Raw genomic sequence first — 24,490 nt, forward strand, 5'->3', positions numbered from 1 at the left:
TCAGCAGTGGGGGGCCAGGACACTAGAAGCCCTCCCACTGTCCCCCTCCCCCCCAGCACCAAGGACAGGGAAGTTCACACAGCAGTCTTTGAAGTGAGAACAGGAGTGTTGCAAAAAGCACACACGGATATTGCAAGAGCACTCAGTTTACTCTGGGCCAGGGGTCATTTTGTAGAAAAAGAGCTAGGGGGACTCATTAGCATAACTCATTAGCATATGCCACACCCCCTGACATCACCGGAAGTGTGTCCTCCCCACAGCCGGCTGCGACCTCCAGCGGGCACCAGCAGGGAGCTCCAGGCCCCGCCCTCCCGCACCTCACCCGGGGGGATGGCGTCCCCCCGCGTCCCCCCCCCAAATGACCCCTGCTCTAGGCCCTCTTGGAGGGTATGCGGAAGTGCTCTCTCTGATCACACCACAGTATAGGGAAACGGGGTGTTGAGTGGGGTGTGGCAGATCCAGAAGAAGGTCTCAAACACCATTCCCCACAAAATCCCATTTTCTGCCTTCTTTTTCTTCTTTTATTTAGCCTTTCACCTGCTTCCACCTGGGCTGTCACATTCAAAAACCGTAGGACTATAGAATGAGAAGGGTCCTGCCAGAGCCTTCTGGCACAAGGAGTCTTCCCTAGGGATAGGCACAAACTGGCTCATGAACTAAAGTTCGTGAAGAATTTTGACCGGTTCATGGTTCACAAACTGAAGTTCATGGCAGGTCAACTAGCAGAAACTTTCAAGTGGTTTGTAGCAGTTCGTGAATGGATACGTTTTCAGACAGTCTCAGCTTAATCAATGTTTACCAGACTTCAAAGGAACGGGGGGAGGGGGGGGAAATTCTCCAACCTATGCATTTGGTATGTGCATCTTGCAGAGGGCCCACTTTTGAACCAGCCCCTGACATTTGCCCCAAAAGCACTTTTCTGAGGGAATCTTCTGGGGGGGGGATAACTTGGCCCCCCTAAGTCCAGTCTACACATAACTTGGAAGGTATGTAGAGGAGTGTCAGGAGGAGACCTCCTGTGAGTTTGATGTCTCTAGCTTGCACATGGTCTCTTCTATATACTCCTAAACCTGCACCTGTCATTTCCCCAGAAAGCAGTTTCCTGGGGGTACCTTCTTTGGGGAGGTCATAACTCAGACCCCATAAATCCAGTCCTCACCAAACTTGGAGGGCAGGCAGAGGAGAGTCAACCAGAGATCCCTTGAGAGTTTGGTTTCTCTAGCATGCTGAGGTGGGTGTTCTACAACCTCATGAACCTCATGCAGCGAACTAGTTCGTTTGGCACTAAAAAATTCATGATGGTTCGAGCCTCATGAACCGTGTATGCCATGAACCACAAAACAAACTGCATTTTCCTGGTCTTCTGTAGTCTTCCTTCGGCAGAACATGCCTCTTTTATCATGCACAGCATCCAGAGGAAGGCTCAGGTGTGAGTGGAATGGATTCATAGGATCCTACCCATGGAACTGAAGTGTCCAAATTGCTGCATTCAAAGATCTGGTTGGACTTACTTTGAATATCAGTTCTGGGGTCAAATCTGCCATTGCAAAGAACCTGTTAACACCCATTCCTGTTATAGTAGCCAAATAGCCCAACTTGGCCCAAGCTCATCAGGGCTGGGGAACTAAGCAGGGTTGGCCATTGTCAGCACTTGGGACAGGAGACCACTTTAAAGGAAAGGGTTGCTACACAGAGGAAAGCAATGGCAAACCACCTCTGCTCATCTCTTGCCTTGAACACCCCATAGTTGGGGTCTCATGAGTCAATTGTGACTCAACAGTGCATTCTTCTCTAGTTCTGTTATTGCCACTTACTGGAAATTGGTCATCCTGGAGACTTAAGAAAGATGAGATGGTCACTCCTCTTAACAAAGGATCCTCATTTTCATGTCTCAAGTCACAAGAGGCCATAGGTAGCAGTTGTTTTGTGCTGGGCATTGAGAAGGAAGCCAAGCATGCAGCAAGACTAAAGTCCATAGACAGAGGTGAAGAGGGACAGAGGTAGACCATGTATTTTGCATACAGAAAGACCCAGAGTGAACCCCTCACATCTCCAGTTAAAGGGTCACCAATAGCAAGTGCTGAGAAAGACATTTCACTGCCTGAGATCTTGAAAAACTATCAAACACTGGACACCAGTAGAGGAGAGAAGCCTTAGCTGTGAAGTCTGGATGTCCAGAGCGAACTCTCTATGAATTACATCCATAAGAAAAACATCCACTTACCAGAATCTAGAGGCTGGGGGGTCTCTGTTAAGTCCAAACTTTGGCCAGACCACAGTGGAAGCAGTACATCAACAAGCAAGTCGCATTTTAGGTTGTGGGCAATATCTCTGCTAACCTCTGGCCGTGAGCTCTTCACCCAGGAAACCAGAAATGAGAAGGATGCAGCAAGAAGCACCTGGAAATGAGGAAGCAGTGACATCACAACCGAGGAAGTGAGAATGGCAAATTTACCACAAAGGGCGGGAGAAGCCATAGTAAGCTGCGAGATACTCACTGGCAGGCTTGTTCCTGAAATGCCCTGTGGAGATTCAGCCTGCCATTAAAGCAGAACTTATTACTGTTGTCATTAACTTAATGACACTAAGTGACATCCAGTAAACAGATTGCAAAACCACAAAAAGCCATCTGAGCTCTGGCAACGCCTGGGTCCCAGCCAGCTGTCTGCAACTGGAAAGTCCATCAGTGAGCACCTACAGCCATCCACTGACTCCACCAGTTTCTCTACCCAGCCAACTCATTGAAATGGCATTGAGAAAGGGCATAATCTGCATCGTGCTTTTGTTGCAGAAATCTCAGCAGCCAGAACAGGAAGATACCAGTTCCTGGGGCAAAAACTAGAAATGAGTGTCTTCACTATGTGCACCTAGCAGTTTAGGCACCCTATCTTTTTTATTGTCCTCTGCTTTGAATTGCAGGTTAGGTAAGATGGTGTCCAGTGAGGTAAAGCTGGGGATCTTTAAGGACTCTGTGTGGAGGGGGAAATCTTGTCTCCCTGCTGGCCCTTACTTTCTCCCCTCTTCAGCCATCTCCTTCATTGTGCAATTTCCTTCTTGTTCTTTTATTCTTGTCAAGTTTACATCAGGACCACACAGCATAGCATTCAGACAAGAATAAAAGAACATGAAAGACACTGCAGACTTGGCCGACCTGAAAAATCAGCAGTGGCTGAACATAGCCTAACCCAAACAGGACACAGTATTTTGTTCCAAGACACTGAAAGACTGGACAACACTTCCAATTACCATGTCAGATTACACAGGGAAGCCATTGAAATTCATAAACATAAACACAATTTCAACAGGAAAGAAGAGAGTTTAAAAATAAATAGGACATGGTTTCCTGTCCAGAAAAACACAAAAGGCTCTACATCTGACAATAGCACTACAGATAAAATTAGAATTTCAACAGCCAATCTACATACAAAAGAATCTCCTCAGGAAACAGGAAACCTTCTCAGGAAACAATCCATTTCCAAAAGAACGTCCTCAGGAAAGCTCCTTCATTAGCATGTTCATATTCTGGGGAACTCCTACAAGATAATGACTCTCCCCACCTTCCGAAGTAGATATAAATTACCTGCCTACCATTTTTCTTCTCACCTTGACACAGAGAGTACTCCATCTTTCTGTGTTATACCTCTGAGGATGCCAGTCACAGCTACTGGCAAAACGTCAGGTTCTACAATGCCAAGACGACGGCCACACAACCCAGAAAATCTACAGCAGCTAATGAACTCTGGCCGTGAAAGCCTTCGACAACAAACCTCTACATTATACCTGCTCAGTCTCTTTGTGTGGATTCTTTGAACTGCGTGGTGGAGCCAACGTGGGGATTAGATATATGATTTCTGCTAGTTTTGTGTAGATTTGATTGTTTTGTGTGATCATTTTATTGTTCTTTAGGTAACTATTTTGGAAGGGCTGAATAGAAATATTTTCATAAATAATCATGCAAGTATACCACTCCTATGAGCCTTCCAGAGCATCTGGCTAGCTACTGTTGCAGTTGGATGAGATTTGGACCTTTAGAACAGAAAGAATTTTCTCTGAAGATCTGTACAGGATGTGATGGTCTTGCAGAGTCTCACAGGTCCTATTCCCTTGAGTCCCAGGAGCCTGGAAAAGCTCTGCAGCCGTCCAGTTCTTCACCCAGCACCACCACCACCCTTTTCCTTACTCCTGGGGGTACCAGTTTCTCTCTGGGTAGTAACAGCTGCCGCTAACAAATCTGAAAGAGTATCTCCTACTAGACAAATTTGCACATCTAGCATTCTGTGTCTGTGTTGCAGTCTAATGGCTCTGCCTAGTTGCCATGTGTTCTGCTTCACTTTAAGAGCATACACAAAGCCAGTACAAGTATCACGATGAGAAAGAATAAAAAGAAACAGTGAAAACACACAGTCCTCTAAACCACAACTCTATACTTAACATAAACAATGTTAAATTAGTATAGGCTATTATCTTTGGAATCCTGCCCAGGCTAGCCCAATATCATCAGATCTCGGAAGCTAAGCAGGATTTGGCCCTGGTTAGTATTTAGATGAGAGACCACCAGGGGAATACACAGAGGCAGGCAGTGGAAAACCATTTCTGACCGTCTCTTGCCTTGAAAACCCAAGGGGTTGCCGTAAGTCAGTTGCTACTTGATGGGGGGTGGGGGGTGGAAATCTCTTGAGGCTGCAGAATTTGAAATTCCTTCATTACCTTGGTTTACAAGGTTTGGGACCTCTCCCCATTGTCCCTTGACACCTGGTCAAGATGGAATCCCAAGGTAAAGTTTTTGTCTTTGATGGTTTGTGCTCATCCAAGAAAGATGAACAAAGAGAAGTGCTTCTTGTCGTGTTCTGAGAATGTATAAATTCTTCTGATCTTCTTGCCTTTAAAGGAAGACAGTAACTCGAGCATTTTGACTTTTCTTTAGGTGTGACAATCTAGCAGGGTTTTCTATGGTAAACCTTTTGTCTCACCCCAACCAGAGCCATTTGCATCAGGGTTTCAGATATCAGAGAGGGATAGGAACCAGGAGTGAATCAGCTGTGCTGGATCCTGTACTGCCAAACAAGCCTAGAGAACATTGTCAGAATTGTAGATAGTGGGAGTGGGTGGCTGTAGAGGCTTACTATGGAAGGGGAGGGGTTGTGGCTCAGTAGCAGAGCATTGTTTGCTTGACATGAAAGGCCCCAGGTTTAAGAAGAAGAAGAAGACTCGGTTTTTATACCCTGTTCTTCACTACCTGAAGGAGTCTCAGAGTGGTTTACAATCACCTTCCCTTCCTCTCCTCACAACACACACCTTGTGTGGTAGGTGGGGATGAGAGAGCTCTGAGATAATTGCTCTTGAGAGAACATCTCTGAGAGAAGTGTGACTGACCCCAGGTCACCCACCTGGCTTCATGTGGAGGAGTGGGGAATGGAACCCAGTTCTCCAGATTAGAATCTGATGCTCTTAACCACTACACCAAACTGGCTTTAATCCTCAACTTTAATCCACTACACCAAACTGGCTTTAATCCTCTGTGTCTCCAGTTAAAGAATCTGGCAGTAGGCAATCCTTCCCCTGAGACCATGGCGGACTGCTCCCAGTCTGAGTAGACAACACTGACTGTGATAGACCGAGGGTATGATTCAGTATGAGGCAGCTTAATGTGAGACATCCCATACAGTTCAAGCTTCCTAGGCAGAGGCAAGGAGACCTGCAGGTGTAGCTGCATAGTCCATAACAGCCAGAGTTTCAGAATGAAGGATTGAAAAGGGGAGTGGCTGTGGCTCAGTAGAAGAGCCTCTGCTTGGCACACAGAAGATCCCAGATTCAATCCCTGGCATCCCTTCTTAAAAAGGATTAGGTAGGGGGTGATGGGAAAGACCTCTGCTTGAGACCTTGGAGAGCTTTTGCCAGTCTGAGGTCCCTGCCACACGGCAGGAAAAACGACGGGCGAAGTGCGGCTAATCTGAGCCACACCAAAATTGAGACGCCGCAGCGGGATCCCATGGATCCCCTGAGCCGCGGCGCCGTCGCTCCCCGGCATGATCAGATGCTGGGGAGAAAGCGACGGTGGGAAGGGGAGGCTGGTGAACTGCGCATGCTCACACATGCACAGTTCGGCCAGGAGCAGGGGATGCGCCGGCGCACTTGCCGCGGCCCTTCAGGATGAACCACCCAGGTAGGTGGTTCTTTTTTGGTGCGGGGTTTTGGGCGGGAGGGACGGATTGGGGACAGCCGGGCAACGCTTCCCAGATGTTGCCGTGGGATCATGCGCATTTGCCGCGCATCCGTTCCGTCCCTCTCCCGGCCCATTTCCTCGCGTGTGACCGGGGCCTAAGTAGACAATACTGCCCTTGATGGACTAATGGTCTGATTCAATATAAGGCACCTTCATGTGTGAAACCAGGGCTCTAGTCGGGGGGGAGCTCTCAGGTACGGAGCTCCGGAAGAGAACCTCTAGGGGGCGGGGTGGTCACGTGGTGAAGCCCCGCCCCCTTCTTTACCCCGCCCTCTGCTTCGATCCTCATTCCGTTTGGGAATGAGGATGAAGCAGGAGGGTAAGTAGCCGGGCCTTCTGACACACTTCCGGTGATGTCAGGGGGTGTGGCCTTCTGTCACTTCTGGTGATGTCAGGGGGCGTGGCATATGCAAATAAGTTATGCTAATGAGTTATGCTAATGAGCTCCGGCAGCTCTTTTTCTACAACAAGACCCCTGTGTGAAACTATAATAATCTCAGCAAATTGAGATGTGAGGATACAGTCCCAATGTTTGTAGCCTGGAAGAGAGCTGGTGCTCTGTACTGCTCATGTCAAAATATGCCTCTTTTGAAAGCAATTTCACAGGTGTTTTTTCTCTGCTAAAAAAGACCAGCCACTTAGGAGCAGCTTGTGTTTGTTAAAGGGAACCTCTTAGCTATGAGAGCCAGTGTAGACAAGTGGTTAGAGAGTTGGACTCAAGAGCCAAGAGGCTCCCTGGGTGACCTGTGGCCAGTCAGCACAACTTCCCTCGCAGGACTGCTGTGAGGTTAAAATGAACCAGATATACTACCTTGATTTCCTTGGAGGAAGGGCAGGATAAGAAAATGCAATGAATACATAATCCTGCATAGAATTCTATGTGTATGGCAGGGATAACGGAAGTGATCTTCCAGAGATTAACTTTTAAAAAAAAATCTCTACAAACAGACCCTCAGAGCTGTTTGACAGCTTCAGTTGCTGAGTCATTCCTTGGAATCCAGTATGTTGTTCCCATTTTACTATACTTTTGGAAAAATTATATTAATCTCATCCACACGCTAATGGCATCACTTGTGGAGGATGGCTAAGGGTTACTAATCAATTCCTACCTACTTTCACTCCATCATAATGCATTCGTGAGATCTGTGACACACACGCCCACGTATACCAGATCTGAGTCATTGCGAGACGTTGTTGCAGCAATGTCCTCCTGATATGGGTCATCCTGCTCACTTGTACAGCTTTGCATCCTCTCATTGCATCACACCACTGGTTAAACATGTGAAAGAACTGTACAATATTATGTGACACTGGTGAGTTAATGTAACAGGAGGGCACAAGCAGGAATAATGGTGGTGGGCAGAAAGAAACAAAAAGGGAACCAGATTAAAGTCTTAAGAATGTAAGAAGAGCCCTGCTGGATCAGACCAGTGGTCCATCTAATCCAGCATCCTGGCTCTCACAGTGGTCAGCCAGTTCCTCTGGAGGGCCAACAACAGGGCATAGAGGCCAAAACCTTCCCCTGATGTTGCTTCCTGGCACTGAAATGCAGAGGCTTCGTGCCTCTGAATGTGGAGGATCCCCTCAGTCACCATGGCTAGAAGCCACTGATAGACTTATCCTCTATGAATCTATTAAATCCCCCTTTAAAGCTGTTTATTCCTATCTTGCAAGCTTTATGGAGATGGTAGGAAGGGAATAGAGCTTTTTTTTTTTAAGGGTGTGGGGGTTATTCATCAACAGGGTGGTGTAGAAGAACGTGTAGAAGAACGTGCTGTGTAGTGGTTTTGTGTAGTGGTTCAGTGTAGTGGTTAAGTGTGCAGTTAACTCTAATCTGGGAGAACTGGGTTTGATTCCCCACTCCTCCACTTGCAGCTGCTGGATGACCTTGGGCAAACCATAGTTCTGACAAGAGCTGTCCTTGAAAGGAACCCAGTTCTCCAGAGGGGAAGGGAAAGGAGTATGTAAGCCACTCTGAGACTCCGAGTGAAGGGTGGGGTATAAATCCAATTTCTCCTCCTCCTCCTCCTTCTCTGTGTGGGCTGTGTCTTTGCATCAGAGCTTTGGGTTTGGCTCTCAAAAGACCAGAGAATGGGTCTGGAATGCACTGCATTCCTCTCTGGTCCCATAGCCTATTTCCCCATTTTGATATATATATTTATACCCTGCTTTCCTTCCCAGTGAGAGCCCAAAGCACCTTACCACATTGTTCTCCCTTCCTTCATTTTGTCCTCGTACCAACAATGCTGTGAGGTAAGGTAGGCTAAAAAAGAAAGTGACTGGTCCCACCACACCCAGTGTAACCCAGTGAGCTTCCACGGCAGATCCTGGTGTCCTAGATCCTATTCTGATACTCTGACCACTATACCACTCTGGCTCTCATTTTCCTGTACACCCGTTCCTTCCTTCTACCATTCACAGTACTTCAAAAACAACATTCCTTCAGATCATATCGTGGTGGAGGCTGTGTTCACAGGCAGGGCTGTCTAATGGAGTATCAGACTAGGTTCTGGAAGAGCCAGATTCAATCCCTGCTCTCCTGTGGAACTTACAGAAACATTTAGGCCCATTATGTACTCTCAGGTCAACCTGACCTTCCTCACAGTGCCGCTATGAGGATAAAACAGGGAGAGGAGCTTCTTTAGCTATCTGAGCTTTTTGGAAGACGAACGGGATAAAAATGTTACATACCGGACACATACAGGTTATTATTAAAGATCCATGGGTTCTTTGGCTTTAACACACTTAAAACGTTTAAAGCATAGAATGTGTAACAAAATGTAAATAATGTGGCCAAATTATAAAAAAGAAGAAAACAGGGCCAAAGGAGGCCAATGGAGAAGGAGAACAAAGGTTTCATGTGCATGAACACTTCTTCGGATACCTGAAGAAGTGTACATGCACATGAATGGTTATATCCAGAATTAAACTCTGTTGGTCTTAAAGGTGCCACTGGACCTTTGTTCAATGGAAAGAGAGGGGATGGCCATTAGGCAGGGTTCAAGACCATTACCTACTTTTAGAGGCTTTGTGACCCACTTTTGGGTCCTAACCCCAACTCACAGGTTGGGAAACACTGGTTCATGACATATGGCAGTAAGACCACAGATCTGAAGGGCCTCTTGATGATAAGAACATAAGAGAAGCCAATGTTGGATCAGCCCAATGGCCCATCTAGTCCAACACTCTGTCACACAGTGGCCAGAAATACCAGGTGCCATCAGGAGGTCCACCAGTGGGGCCAGGACACTAGAAGCCCTCCCACTGTTGCCCCCCCCCAAACAGCAAGAATACAGTGCATCACCTGCCCCAGTGTGTGAGTTCCTATCTATACCTTGTGGCTAATAGCCACTGATGGACTTCTGCTCCATATGTTTATCTAATTCCCTCTTGAAGCTGTCTATACTTGTAGCCGCCGCCACCTCCTGTGGCAGTGAATTCCATGTGTTAATCACTCTTTGGGTTAAGAAGTACTTCCTTTTATCTGTTCTAACCCACCTGCTCAGCAAATTCATGGAGTGCCCACGAGTTCTTATATTGTGAGAAAGAGAGAAAAGTACTTCTTTCTGAACCTGCTCTATCCCATGCATAATCTTAGAAACCTTGATCATGTCACCCCTCAGCCATCATTTCTCCAAGCTAAAGAGCCACAAGCGTTTGGTGTAGTGGTTAAGTGCGCGGACTCTAATCTGGGAGAACCGGGTTTGATTCCCCACTCCTCCACTTGCACCTGCAGATGTGACCTTGGGTCAGTCACAAGCTCTTGCACAGCTGTCCTTGAAAAAGAGCAGTTTGTGTCAGAGCTCTCTCAGCCCCACCCACCTCACAGGGTGTCTGTTGTGGGGAGGGGAAGGGAAAGGAGTTTGTAAGCCGCTCTGAGACACCTTTGGGTAGTGAAGGGCGGGGTATAAATCCAATCTCTCTCCTCCTTCATCTTCATAGGGAAAGTGTTCCAACCCTTTTAACATTTTAGTTGCCCTTTTCTGCACTTTTCCCAATGCTATATCACCCTTTTTGAAGTGTGGTGACCAGAACTGTACACAGTACTCCAAATGAGGTTGCACCATTGATTTATACAGGGGCATTATGATACTGGCTGATTTGTTTTCAATTCCCTTCCTAATAATCCCCAGTATAGCATTGGCCTTTTTTATTGCAGTCGCACACTGCTTCGACATTTTCACTGAGTTATCTACTACGACTCCAAGATCTCTCTCTTGGTCAGTCTCTACCAGTTCACACCTCATCAATGTGTATTTATAGTTAGGATTTTTGGCTCCAATGTGCATCACTTTGCACTTGGCCACATTGAACCCCATTTGCCACGTTGACGGCCACTTGCCCATCCTCGACAGATCCCTTTGAAGTGCCTCACAATCCTCCCTGGTTCTCACCACCTTGAACAACTTCGTGTCATCTGCAAATTTAGCTACTTCACTGCTTACTCCCAACTCCAAATAATTAATAAACAAGTTAAAAAGCATCGGACCAAGTACTGATCCCTGTGGTACCCCACTGCTTACCACCCTCCACTGAGAAAATTTCCCATTTATACTCACTCTCTGTTTCCTATTAATTAGTCCGTTTTTGATCCACAAGAGGACTTGTCCTTTTATCCCATGACTATTGATGCATGGGACAACTTCTCTGTTGCATGTACCCAGAGACCACCTTCCGTATAGTCATGTTTCCATGGTCTTGCTGCTGTTTGCATTACAAACCCAGATTCTATTTGTGTTGGCAGGAAGTTTGCACAATGTGAACAGTGAAAGATTGTGGGCGGCAAGAAAGCCTGCTTTCTGAAAGCTGCTGAGGACAGTCTTGCTGTGCTCAGTCTCTGAATAAATATGCCTGCGATTGCACTGGACAGTAATCTTAACTGGGGTTGTCACGTTTCTGGCTTTGGTGCGAAGACTGAGTGTGATGCAGTGGTTGGAGTATGAGAGCAGTACGTGAGAAACCTAGGTTCAAATCCACACTCAGCCAAGAAACTCATTGGGTAACCTTGGGCCAGTCAATCAGCCTAACCCATTTAGGGTGACCAATAATTTTGGCGAGGGGTGGAGCCCAGCCCAGGGACTACCCATCTGGGGCATGGCCAGCAGGGGATGGAGGTCAGTGAGGCCAATGGGCTGTGGCCTGAGCAGAGGTGAGAGGCAAAAGAGCAGAGCAAAGCAGTCACAATCAACAGAAAACACTTTCCTGCATACTGATTTTCTGTCTGAGGAGATAACAGAAGAGAAAGGGAAACAGAAAAGGCAGCCAAAGGCAGCTGCAGTGTTTAGAGAAGCTGCTTGTGAGAGACATAAAAGGCTGGGATGAAAACTGGCTGGAAACCTCATGCTGTGTAGGTATCTTACTAATTCAGTGCAGCAAATTCTTTTGGCTGTAAATGTTCTACACAGTTAAAAAACAGGCTCTGCTAATTCCCTCCACTATATACACACAGAGAGACACATAACCAGCAAGAAGGGGGGGGGGATCACACCAGTGGAAAACTGACCAGTTGGCAACCCTAAACCTATTGCACAGGGCTGTTGTGAGGACAAAGGAATCCGTCACGTAACTTTCAAATCAGAAGAGGGGGCTGAAGTCTGCTTCCCTCCTGACTTCCCAACCTGGAATGGCCTCAAGGAGCTGCTGTTTGGGGAAACCTACATGTAGCTGCCATGCCTGTGCAGGCAGCGTGGGAGGTGGTGTGGTGCTCAGAATTTCATACTTGGGCACGTATGGACTGGGGCGGACATTGGGTGGATTAAGGGCTTGGTAACAAATAAATAAACAAAAAAGCTGCAGTGGCTCAAGTGGTTAAGACGCTGAACTGCAGGCTGTGGAAGGTCAGTAGTTCAGCAGTTCGAGACCCGGGTGCCGCATGATGGAGTGAGCTCCCATCTCTAGTTCCAGCTCCTGCCAACCTAGCAGTTCGAAATCAAGAAATTGCAAGTAGATAAATAGTACCACTTCGGTGGGAAGGTAACAGCGCTCTGTGCACCTTGGTGTTTAGTCATGCCGGCCACCTGACCATGGAAACGTCTTTGGACAGCGCTGACTCTTCGGCTTTGAAACGGAGATGAGCACCGCAACCCTAGAGTCAGATTCGACTGGCTTTCGAGCAAGGGAACCTTTACCTTTACCTTTTAAACAAATACCTAGGCTCTGAGAGAGAACGACTGGTTATTGCTCACTCAGCAAGCTTCAGGGCTGTGTGGGAATTTGAATGCGGGTCTCCCCAGTCCTAATCTGACACTCTTTTCATGACTACACCATCCTATGTCCACTCCAGTCCATGTGTGCAATGGAGAGCCCAAACTCTTCACGGCTCCTTCACCTGCTCCCCTGCCTGCATAGCTACAATGAGGTGCAAAACCCCACTGCATTATGCTGAGATTAGTAGATGCCTCCATAGCTGGGATTACAGGATTACTCCGTGCAGTTTTTGTAGCAAGGAGGAAGACAAAGAGTCACTGATCGCTATTCGTTCTTTCCATGCCCTTCATTGCTCTACAAGTCATGCCAACAGCTAGTACAGAGCATGAAAAAGCATGTTGTTCCAAACAAGCACAAAGAACGTTCCCCCAACTTCCCAGCACCCATCTAAAGCAAAACACCTCTGCACAGAGGTGAACAGCGGTCTCACCCCTTTTCCCAGGTGAGGCTGGGAAAGGAGGCAAGAGAGTTCATCTGCTGGATGGTTGTCCTTTCCTGTTTCACAGGATTAAAGATGCCAGCCTCCAGGTGGGGCCTGGGGATCCCCTCGAATTACAGCTCCTCTCCAGACTACAGAGATTAGTTCCCCTGGAGAAAATGGATGCTTTGGAGGGGGGATGCTTTGGAGGGGGGACTCTGTGGCATTGTGCCCCACTGAGGTCCCTGTCCTCCCCAGGCTCCACCCCCAAATCTCCAGGAGTTTCCCATCCTGGATTTGACAACCCTACACCCCCCATCCTCTGCCAATGGTCAGGGGGGACCTGGCAACCTCACCTCTGCTGAAAAGAATTTCTACCCTGATGACTGAGAGAGCTCAACAGTTTTTTTCTGGAGGGTCTCATCATCACAAAGAAAGGATCCCCAAGGGGAGAGAGCATAAGATGGAGAAAAAACCCTTACCTTTGCAGAAAGACAAGGACTCTGGAGGCACCACAGGACCGGCTACAAGATAAGCACTGGAAAATCCCAGGCATCTTTCTCGGTGCTGCGGAATTCATTTCCCAAGAGTAACCAGCCGGAAGGAGCTGTGGGGAAAGAGGGAGTGGGGCTCTCAGGTAAGTGACTCACTGCCTGGCAGGCTCTTCAGCCGGTTTCGGCGCTAAAACTTCGGTCTCTTCCCGTGGCAGATGCTTCGCCTTCCAGGCAAGAGGCCAAAAATATTACGTGCTCCTCGCTTCCTCCAGCAGCATGAAATTCCAATGGCAGCACTTCTGGGTTGGGTTTCCTCTGGACAAGAGTTCCCGCAAAAGACTTTATTTGCTTTATTTAGAAATATCCCTGCCCGCATATCATATCAACAGAGAGAGGGCTCTGAACCTCAAGGTGTACCAATCGGGGCTAAAAGTGCTACATTACAGTTAGGGAGACCTGGGTTCGAATTCCCACTCAGTCATAGAGCTGACTAGGATTTCCAAGTCCTCCAGGGCCACTGGTGGGGAACAGAGGGCATAGGGCTGCCACATCCAGGTTGGGAAACTCCTGGGGATTTGGTGGGTGGAGCCAGGGGAGGACAGGGACCTCAGTGGGGGTACGATGCCCATAGAGTCCGCCCTCTCCAAAGCATCCAGAACTGTAGTCTGGAGAGGAGCTGTAATTCCAGGGGATCCCCAGGTCCCACCTGGAGGCTGGCATCCCTAAAGCTCACCGGGAAATCTTGGGCCAGTCACTCTCCCTAACCCCGCCCATAAGAGGGGTAGCTCTGTTGCAGCACAATCCTGAGCTCATTTTCTTGGAAATAAACCCAACTAAATAGACTGGATTCAGGTGGGCAGCCATGTTGGTCTGAAGCAACAGAACAAAGTTTGAGTCCAGTCGGGCACCTTTCAGACCAACAAAGTTTATTTCTGGGTATCAGCTTTCGTGTGCAGGGACACTCCTTCAGATACATACACTTCTTGCCTGATACATACAGATACACACTTCTTCAGATACTTTGTATGTATCTGAAGGAGTGTGCATGTACATGAAAGCTTATACCCGGCCGGAATTAAACTTTGTTGGTCTTAAAGATGCCGGTGGACTCAAGCCTTGTTCTAAATAGACGGGAGTAGGACTGTGAATAAATCTGGCTAAGGGTTGCTAGGACTCTAAATTTGTTTGGTTGCTTGGTTTGCTACAGCAAAAAAAAAAAAAAAAAAAGAGTCTAATGGCCCCTTCAAGATTTAGCTCTTTCAATCCCTTTTGTGGACTAGAGCCATCTTCTTTGGATACATCCGAAGCAGTGAGCTCTAAGGATGTGAAGGCTTATGCTGAACTGACAATTTTTGTGAGCCTCTTTGGATGCCACACACACACACACACACACACACACCCGTACGTGTTAATTGCTTTAGCACTGCCGGGGAATGGTCTCTGCATTTTTATTGAGCCAATGTAAATTTTATCCCTGGCTCTCATTGCAGTGTCAAAGGACAGTTTGAAACAGAGGAGGCAGAACTGGGAAAGCTTGGTATGTTTCGCACTACCCACGTACGCGCACACACCTCTACAGCGGTTTACAAAGTATACTGGAAAACTGTGGTTTGTGGGGGGTTGGGGTGTGTGGAATAGCTGTACTAGAACCCTGTGGGAAAATGGAGAAGGACAAGACACCACTTGCCTTTCAAGCAGTATCACTTCCTCAAAAGCAAACAGCACGTGTTAACACCCCTCCCCATCCCAAAGCTCTATCTTGTCAAACACTTGCAAAGCTCAGTAGCCTCTTGCTCATACTGGCCACTTTCCATCCCCCAATCGTATCATCCAGCCCCCTCCTGAGCAGGTGAGATGCACTCAACAGCTTGTAGCCCCCATTTGTCTAGTTGCATTGGTACCTGTTTCAGTAAGCATCTTCTAGCCGTCAGCGCCTACAAAATGAACATCTTTAACTATTAAACAGATCCAGGAACCTGGTGGAGAACTTCATCTCATTTTCCATGGATCACAGTAAAAATATGACTTCTTTGATTTTACCAATTGTAGTTTTGTTTCTGGGTATTTTGGCAAGAAGGTAAATCTATTGTGTAAACAGACAACTTATTTTTAGAGGCCAACGGGAAACGACTCTTCTATTTTAGAACTTAACTTTAGACCTGTACAAAATAGGTTCTACAAATCTTCTGCAAAAAATATTTCTGTACAACATAGGTTCTGCAAATTTTCTGCAAAAAAAAAATTAATGTGGATGTTATAGAGCAACCACCTCCCAGCTACTGCCTTCAAGGCCTGAAGAAGTGGCAGCCATGCACCAAGGGCGTAGCCAGAAAATTCTGGGTGGTGGGGCATTGGGAAATCGGGGGGGGGGCAGGGGAGCAGGGAGGGAGAGAGATCCCATCAGCAGGCAGATAGGTGAAGAAGAGAAGGGTCTTTCCTTACCTGCCAGTTGCACTCATTGGCTTTGGTTGCTAAAGGAGAAGGAGAGCAGCAGAGTGCATACTCGCCAAGTATTAATTGCACTGGTCAGCTCTCCTTCTTCTGTAGCAGCCAAAGCAAATGAGTGCGGCCGGCAGGTAAGGGTATGGCCAGAGGCAGCAGGAGTTGTGGGGCAACAGCCACGAGGGGGCACCGCCCCTAAATGCCCCACTGTGGCTACAGGCCTGCCAGGCACCCTTCCAGCACGCCCAGATCCCATTACAGCTAACAGCCCTTCTCCTTCCTTTTATCAGCCACCATCATAGACCAAAAGGAGCAGAGGAGACAGCCTGGATCCACTCTCTCACATGCCTGGATCACACTCCAGCCAAGAGCCCCTCCCTTTCCTGCTACCCGCTGCCATCAAGGCCTGAAGGAGAAGAGGTGGCAGCCAGGAACTCTTCCAGCATGCCCAGGTCCCATTACAGCTAATAGCCCTTCTTGTTCCTACTACCAGCTGCCATCACACAGCAAAAGAGGTGGCAGCCTGGGTCCACCTGTCCAGCATACTTGGATCCAACATCGGCTGCCAGTTGCCATAGCCAAGGGGGCAGAACGAGAAGGCATCATATTTGATATATGGCAGCTTCAAGTATTCCCCTAAGTCAACCATTTCTGTTTGCTTACCCATACTGGCAAACGAGTAAATGCCAATGGCTTGTGCGACGCCCACCTCTCTTGCTCATCTGCCTTCTCTGGGGAGCAGCTGCTGGTTCCAGAGCTGAATGGGGGTCAGCTCTAGAATGACTCCTGCTGCCTATTCAGCTGGGGAAGGAAGGAAGCAGCCACAATCTTTACCTGTAGCAACGGCGTCCCTGCCAAAAGAAAGCAGTGTGGGGGAGTCCTTTGAAAGGGATGTGCTACTGCCCTTCAGAGAGAGGACAAGGGGTGAGCATGGTCACTATGTAAGCAGCAAGTCCTTCTAAGGCCACGGGGTCTTGGCAGCTACCTACCAGCCCATATCTGGGCCTCCGGAGTTCTAATGGGTGGGAACGTAGCCATATGCGACCGTTTGCACTTAACGATGTTTAGTTTCCCTCGGACACTTCTCCAAGCACATGCTATATATGGATTGTGGAAGCTGGGTGGAGGGGAGTGGGCTTGCCTTTGTACAAATCCATAATGTTGTAACCGCACTCCCTACGCACTGAGTCATTTCGTTTGCACAGTCAATATGGGATTTCCAGAGCAGCTTTATGCGATTGCACAACTGAACAGGTTTGGAAAAGCAGCAGAGGAAGAGATCTGGCAGGCTGTGACAACTCACAAATATGAGCAGGACTCTGTAAGCAGAGCTGTACACTAGAGGAGAGCTCACACGTACGTTCCCAAACCTGAGAGTTGCCTTACTCTACCCAAGTTAGCGAGCCCAAGGCCGTGGATGGAGCATTTTTCACTCTTCATTGCTGCAAGAGATTCTCACAAAATGTAAGGAATCTGATAATACTACTACTAAATATCATTAGTTCTGCCACCTGACAATCTTAGGGTTACATGAACACAAGAGAAGCCCCACTGGGCCAGACCAATAACCCATTTAGTCCAGCATCTGGTTTCATACATTGGGCCAACCAAAATTATTTATACCCTGCCTTTCTCCCAGTGGAGACCCAAAGCTGCTTGCATCGTTCTCCTCTCCTCCATTTTATCCTCTCAACAACCCTGTGAGGTAGGCGAGGCTGAGAGTCTGATGGGCCCCAAGGTCACCCAGCAAGCCTCCACTGCAGAGCAAGGGGATTCAACCCTGGGTTTCCCAGATCCTGATCCGACACTTTAACTACTACACCATGCTGGCTGGAAAGCAGGGACACAGAGGACAGAGCTTCTTTCCCCCTGCAGCTGGCTGCCTCCCCCAGCATCTGGTAGAGATCTGTTTGGCCTTAATATGGTTGACACATCACACACACTTGGGATGTTATTTCCTCCATGTCAGTAGTCAGCCTTGCATTTTTTGAGATTTATAAGGGGGAAATTAAAACCCACCCTCTACCAGACCAAGCAGGAACAAAGACAGCATGATATAGCCCGATCTCATCAGATCTCAGTTCGGTACTTGAGGGGGAGACCACCAAGGAAGACTGCAGAGGAAGGCAGTGGCAAACCACCTCTACTTCTCACTTGCTTTGAAATCCCTTTGCTGGGGCTGCCATTAAGTTGGCTGTGACTTGAAGGCATTTTACGCACACACCCACCCACACAACCAGACCAAGAGGGCAAGAAAGGGCTCCTGTGCACCATCTCTGCTCAGCCTGCTTTAAGGCATCCCCCCAAACCCCCCATTCCAGTAATATGGGACCTCTGCACTGCAGCCTGTTGGTGAAGGAGGCTAACGGCTGAGTTTTAGAGCGGAGCCAGCCCCCCCCCCCCCAAATGCACAAGTAGCTTCTATTGCCGTCCTGCATCTCTGCTGCAGGTCTGCTGCAGAAACACGGCCCCACACTTAGCATATGCCTCCCAGAAATGAGGGCGTGGATGTGTTAAAGCTCTACTGCCAGGCATTCATCGTGCAACACACCACATTCCTTGACAGGGCAGCAGCTTTTATTGATTCCCCTGCACTTGCTGCATGAAAGTCAGGCAGTCGCAGCCTGGCTCCATAATGTCCATGATGCTGGCTCTAATGCAGCTCACAAATAGTTCAAACAGTCAGAACGGTGTTTCTCCAGACTGATCGAAAAACAAGATCAAAAGGTTTTGGGTAAAAATTTATTTTACATACAGAACATTGCCACTAACCGAATAGTCAATGAAATAATAGTTTTAGTTATTTACAGAAGTTGACTGGCCCATCAAGCTTACCAGACACCCCCCCCCCGCCCCAAAATCTGTAGTCCTAAAAAACAGGAGTTGCCAGCTAGGAATCAGAGCCAGGGGATAATTTCAGCTCCATGCAGCTGATTTGCAAGTCAAGCTGTACACCTGATTCCAAGCTCAAATCCTCACTATTGACAAGTGGAGACCAATGTAGAGGAGAAGCCGATGACCGAAGTGAGCAAGGGGGTGGGGGGGTCACCAAGACACCATCTTGTAGCATCTGCCTCAGTGGGACACTTCCTACAAATTAAGGCAGATACAGTAAATATTCTCGGAAGTACAGAACATTAAATTACAGGACTACTGGGAAATGTGATGGGCGGTTAATGGCAGGGTCTTCCTACGTAAGCCAAGTGTTCTAAGATCAGCTGGGCCCTGGACAGCACACCATGAACCTCAGGCAAATGGGCAGAGTACAGGAAAACAAAAAATACTTTGACCAAGATTCAATCGTACTGGAAAACAAAAAGATCCTACGGGAAAAGCAAGGAGGGTTTAAATGCAGTGGTACGGGAGAGTCCTTTCAAAGCCTGGGAGAAAACGGGCTCATTCGCGCTGCTCCATCTTCACTTTCGGGGGCCTCAAAAAGGTCCTGTTTTTCTTCTCTTTCTTCCCTTTTGTATTTGCCTGGAAGTTCCTCCAGCTGTCGACGCGGCCATCCCGACTCTCCTAGATGCCAAGCAGACAAGAGACGGAATAATGTACCAGAGTTAGGAGACCTGAGCTTTCATTTCCTGCATTCATCCAACAGGAAATTTGTTTTAAGAATTCTTTCTGAGGATATGAGACAAAGCACAAAACAAGTCAGCACACAAAGACGTTGGTGGCAGACTTTACAGTCTGCCTTACAGTAACAACTGGCAGACTGGCTAAAACGAAACAAGAACATCCATCTGTAAACCATTTGCCCTGACCTGGATCACCCAGGCTACCTGGATCTTATCAGATCTTGGAAGCTAAGCAGGGTCAGCCCTGGCTAGTGTTTGGATGGGAGACCACCAAGGAAGTCCAGCGTTGCTACACAGAGGCAGGCAATGGCAAACCACCTGTTTGTCTCTTGCCCTGAAAACCCTGTGGGGTCGCCATAAGTTGGCTGCAACTTCAGGCCACTTTCCATCACCACCACAAACCGTGTGCTTTCCTTCTGTGTCTCCTCTCCCAAGTTGATCACACCAAGCGTTTAGGTTCCTGCTACAACCTTCTGCCTTTTGCAGTCATCTTGGCCTTTGCAGTCTGATCTTACTTCATCCAAATCTTTTCATTTCAACCCAGCCACCCCCTACCACAGCTTCCTTTCCTGAAGCAAGCATCAATCACAAGTGCCCCCCCTCATATGGAAAGCAATGGTTCTCTGGGCTCTTCTGCTTAGGGACTCAAGAATGGTAAGTCTCTGATATGTTGCTCAGGTTGCCTGATGTGAACTGTAGATGTCTACTGTTGCAACTGGGGCATCTAACATACCCGAGATTTCCTGCTCCTGTCACAGAGATGGCCAGAACAGCACATGCTCTCTGGTATGCTAGCTTGACACATGCAAGTCAAATCAGTGCAATTCCCACTGGGAAAAGATTCTAAAGGAAGGACTTCAGTGAGGGTACACATACTTTGTGTATATATATATCATCCCAGGAACAATCCTCTGGCATCTTCAGTTAAATGGGAAAGGGCTATGGCTCAATGATAGTGCATCTGCTGGCAAGGAGATGGTCCTAGGTTCAGTCTCTGGCATCTCCAGTTTAAAAAAAACCCAGGTAGTCGGTGACGTGCCCAGTTCTGGGTAGCCCAGGCTAGCCCAACCTCATCAGATCTCAGAAGCTAAGCAGGGTTGGCCCTGATTAGTATTTCGATAGGAGACCTCCAAGGAATACCAGGGTACAACGTGGAGGCAAGCAATGGTAAATGACCATCTCTTGCCTTGAAAATTCTGCAGGGTCACCATAAGTCGGCTGTGACTTGATGGCACTTTCCACCATAGTAGGTGATGTGAAAGACCACTATCTAAATACTGAACTTGATCTAAGTCAGATTCATGCGTTCACAGGGTAACAGGACTGGGAAAAACTTCCATCTGTGACACCAGTCAGAGCAGACAAGATCGAGCCAGATAGATGAATAGTCTGACTTGGTGTAAGGCACCCTTAAACGTTCTTCGCTTCTACTGACCAGAAAAAATCCTGCTTATTCAAGAATGCTCCAAAACATGCCTGGGTAGAGCCAAAGGTCAGTAATGGAACACATGCTTTGCAAGCACAATGTTCTAGTTTCAGTTCCTTACATCTTAGGCAGCAGAGCTGGGAAAAGGCCTTGATATCTGGGCAGAGAAGCTGCAGGGTAAATAAAGACTGCTTCACATCCTTCCATGTAAAGTACATGCTCACAGGGATCAAAAATAAAAGAAGCCACAGAAAGATCTTTGTAGACCTCCAGAAGGCCTATCTGGAGAAGATACTTAGTCAAAATTGCTGGGGAATGCTTTGCGGAGACATCCCAAGCTTATTTAATCAGAAGGAACTCTGGAGTAACTAAGCTCAGCATGTAGAGATAAAAATCCCTGTTTATTTTGGAATTTGGTCTCCAACTGTACTACTAGATCTCCCTCAGTGTGCAGTAATACAATTCTCCCTGAAATTTGGGAGAAATATTTTGAGCAGCTCTACCAAGGCCAGGATGAGGCTGCAACAGAGGACCTGGATATAGGTATTTTACCGTCTTGGCCCCCTGTGCATCCTCAAGAAATTAAGAATCTTATACAGACCTTGAGTTCCAATAAAGCCCCAGACTCTGATCTCATATGTGCAGACCTGATTAAGAGGAACCTTGAGTGGTGGGTTCCAGTTCTTGCTACTTTATTTACAACTATAGATAGAACTGGTAGAATTCCTAAAGACTGGGGGGTGGCAATAATAGTGCCTATTTACAAGAAAGGGAACAGAGCGGACCCTGTTAATTATAGGCCGATCAGTCTCCTAAGTATAATAAGAAAGCAGAAGGAACCCCATTGACTTTAATGTGATTTGCTCTCTAGCGAAGCGAGCTTTAGAATTTGAGCCTTAAACTATCAAGGTGGGTTGGACAGAACTGGCAGAGCCGCATGGGACCAATTACCTCGAAGTTCTTCTGCCACTCTCGCTCACGCTTGGCTTTCTCTTGTGCCTCGATCTCCTCTTCTCTCTGCCGCTTCCTAGAACAGAAGCCAGGGAAGAAACGTTAACATTACCTTCCCCGAGAACAAAACGGGACTGAGGGATGCAGAACGCTAGACACCTAAGCTTAGCCAAGGGCTGGTTTTAAGGATCAGCTGCGGCCCCTGCAAGGGAGATAGGAAAAAAATTCAGGAGATTAATTAGCTGTCCCCCTTAATGAAAAGAGACAGGAAGAATTGGGAGAACAGATCTTCATGTAATGTGATACTTCCCCACCATATCCAAACTTCCTCCCACCTTCCAATTTTGATTGTGTGCCTTGGAAACAGAAGCAGCATCTTCTCTATTGCCATATTAAATGTCTCAACATTTGAGGACAGGAAGCCCATTAAATACAGCAAACATTACTATAGGGCCCTGAATGATTTGCGTGCAGAAGCTTGGATGAAGGACACCCATTTCCCACTGTTTTCTAACAAAATACTTTTTTTGGTATGATTGCCAACAAGAGACCTGCCCCTTTTTCACCTAAAACCCAACTGAACAACCACTGAATAATAATAGTTTGGACTCAAGACCCGAAATCTAGCATATCTGAGACAGGCACCAGTCACTGGGCCACTGTGTGGAAATGTGGTGGGCCATAGGATAAAACTCCTCAGAGAGACACCTAGAGGAGGGGCTCCCTGATAAAACAACAAGTCTGACTTCAAAGCAAAGGAGGAAAGTAAATAATGATATTGGATCTCTTAGTCTACAACACTGGTCAAACACACACGAGGGGTGTGCAACCCCCCCCCCCCCCCCCCCCACAAAATGGTATTTTTTTAGTTCGGGTATACTGAACCAAAAAAATCCCAGTATTTCCCAATATTCCTGATTCCCAATACTGGTACGATATTTGGATTCAGGAAATATTCGGGAAACCTGAATTTTTTTGGCTTCATTATACGCTATGGGGACCATTGGAGAATCGTTCCAGGGGTATTTGGGGCTCGGGGAGAGGCTGTTTTTTGAGGTAGAGGGCCAAATTTGCAGCATAGCTGCTGGTACATCTCCTAAAAAACCTCTCAAGTTTTAAAAAGATTGGACCAGGGGTTCCAAGTCTATTGACCCCCAAAGAAGGTTTGCTTTCAATGGAGGGGGGAGGCATTTAAAGAGCCCACAGTCTCTTTAAATGACTTCTGAGTTTACTTGTTGAGTTGCGCTGCCACTGCAGCTTAAAGAAGGCATTTAAAGAGAGTCTCTTCTCCAAGCCATGCTGCTGCCACAGTGGCAGCATGACTCAGTGAGTGAAGAAGGCACTTAAAGAGACAGCAGTCTCTTTCAATGCCTTCTCCAAGCTGCGCCTGAATAAAAGCTGATAGTATTCGGCTTTTATCCGGGCTCAGCTATATCAGTATCTGAAAAGAAACTCCTAATTTCTTTTCAGTTTAAAAACACCCGAAGTATACTGGTATTTTTTCGGGTAAACTGAATGCATACCTCTAACACACAAGGGGTGCGTTCAGACGGGGGCTTTCTGCCGGCAGAAACGCGATCAGATTCACCCTCCATCTTCCGGATCCCTCCGTTGGACGCCCGCTCACATGCTGCGGGCGTCGGCGTTTTTTAAAATTTTTAAAGCAGTTTGAGCATGCGCATAGACAGCCATTCAGAGAATGGCGATTTTTGCGCATGCTCAACCCCCCCCCCCCAGTAGATTTAAACTTTAAAGGTAAGGACTTACCTTTAAAGTTTAAAGAGCACAGTAGCCTCCCGGAGGTCCCCGACGCCTCCGAAATGCTGCAGTAAGGGCTTTAAAAAAAACAAACAAAAAAAACCGCTTAGGGCAAAGCTTCGCCCAAGCGCATACCGCTAGGAGTCTTTTTTAAAATGGCAGGGGAAAGCCGGAAGCCTCAGGCTTCCGACGGAAGTGGCTAGGCACCGGTGGAGAGCGATCAGACGCCGGTTTGCATCGGAAGCCACCGTTGCACTGAGTTTACCACCACTAGGGACCTAGTGGCAGAGTGCAACGGTGTACAGCTCTTTATAACGGATAGAGTGGGAAGACAGATGTTCCCCGTCTGAACGCCGGTAGGTACATCGATTGCAACCGGCACAGAATCCGTTGTAAAGGCTGCGTCTGAACGCACCCACTATGCATGTTCAAAGCAATGATAAGAGATTTCATATTGCCCAATTTTTGCTAGGGTGGATCAGATAATATAGCCCCCATCCACTTCCCCTGCATCTGATGGGAAGCAGGGGTGAGAACTTGCTCTACCTCTTAGCCCATTCAGTGTACCTGCCAATGACTTACCAGCCATTTATACTTAACTTGCATATATTAGCATAATGCATGGATCAAGCTAAGCTATACAAGAGCTCTTTCATCCAAGCACTTCCTCACAGGGCAATGCACCCCTAACCTAATCACCAAAACTTACAGCTGCACAAGCAAAAACTAACCAACCAACCTACCTTTCATGCATCTCTTTTGCTTCTCTTTCTTTCCTTTTGATTTCCAGTTCAGCAAAGAGCTTCATCGTCTGTTTGTAGACAGCTTGCTTGAACTGCAAGAAACACGGGTTTAGTACAGGTGCTGAGGGCCCACATGCAGCTCAAGCCCCTAAAAGCAAACTCCTCTCCCGTGGCCCAGGACCTCTTCCACAATGAAGTGGAAGTATACAGAAATATTATACGTTGAGACATGAAATGGTACACATTCCTG

The 24,490-nt window shown here is 47.5% G+C and overlaps 2 protein-coding genes across 2 annotated transcripts in view; both read right to left on the reverse strand.

Moving 5' to 3' along the window:
* PTAFR (platelet-activating factor receptor) overlaps positions 1-13,407 on the reverse strand; it is a 26,694-nt gene extending 13,287 nt beyond the window's left edge. Inside the window, exons 1-2 of the mRNA XM_015418639.1 lie at positions 13,331-13,407; positions 2,225-2,399 (exon numbers count right to left, since the gene is read on the reverse strand). The gene's annotated coding sequence lies outside the window, so the exon portion shown is untranslated. The remainder of the gene's footprint in view (positions 1-2,224; positions 2,400-13,330) is intronic.
* Positions 13,408-18,524: 5,117 nt separating this feature from the next.
* Positions 18,525-24,490, reverse strand: part of DNAJC8 (DnaJ heat shock protein family (Hsp40) member C8) — an 18,106-nt gene continuing 12,140 nt past the window's right edge. Inside the window, exons 7-9 of the mRNA XM_015418638.1 lie at positions 24,241-24,332; positions 21,740-21,815; positions 18,525-19,303 (exon numbers count right to left, since the gene is read on the reverse strand). Of these exons, the coding sequence (XP_015274124.1) occupies positions 19,181-19,303; positions 21,740-21,815; positions 24,241-24,332 (291 nt within the window). The 3' untranslated portion in view covers positions 18,525-19,180. The remainder of the gene's footprint in view (positions 19,304-21,739; positions 21,816-24,240; positions 24,333-24,490) is intronic.

Source organism: Gekko japonicus, unplaced genomic scaffold, assembly GCF_001447785.1.
Source record: "Gekko japonicus isolate JY-2015 unplaced genomic scaffold, Gekko_japonicus_V1.1 scaffold524, whole genome shotgun sequence".
NCBI lineage: Eukaryota > Metazoa > Chordata > Lepidosauria > Squamata > Gekkonidae > Gekko > Gekko japonicus.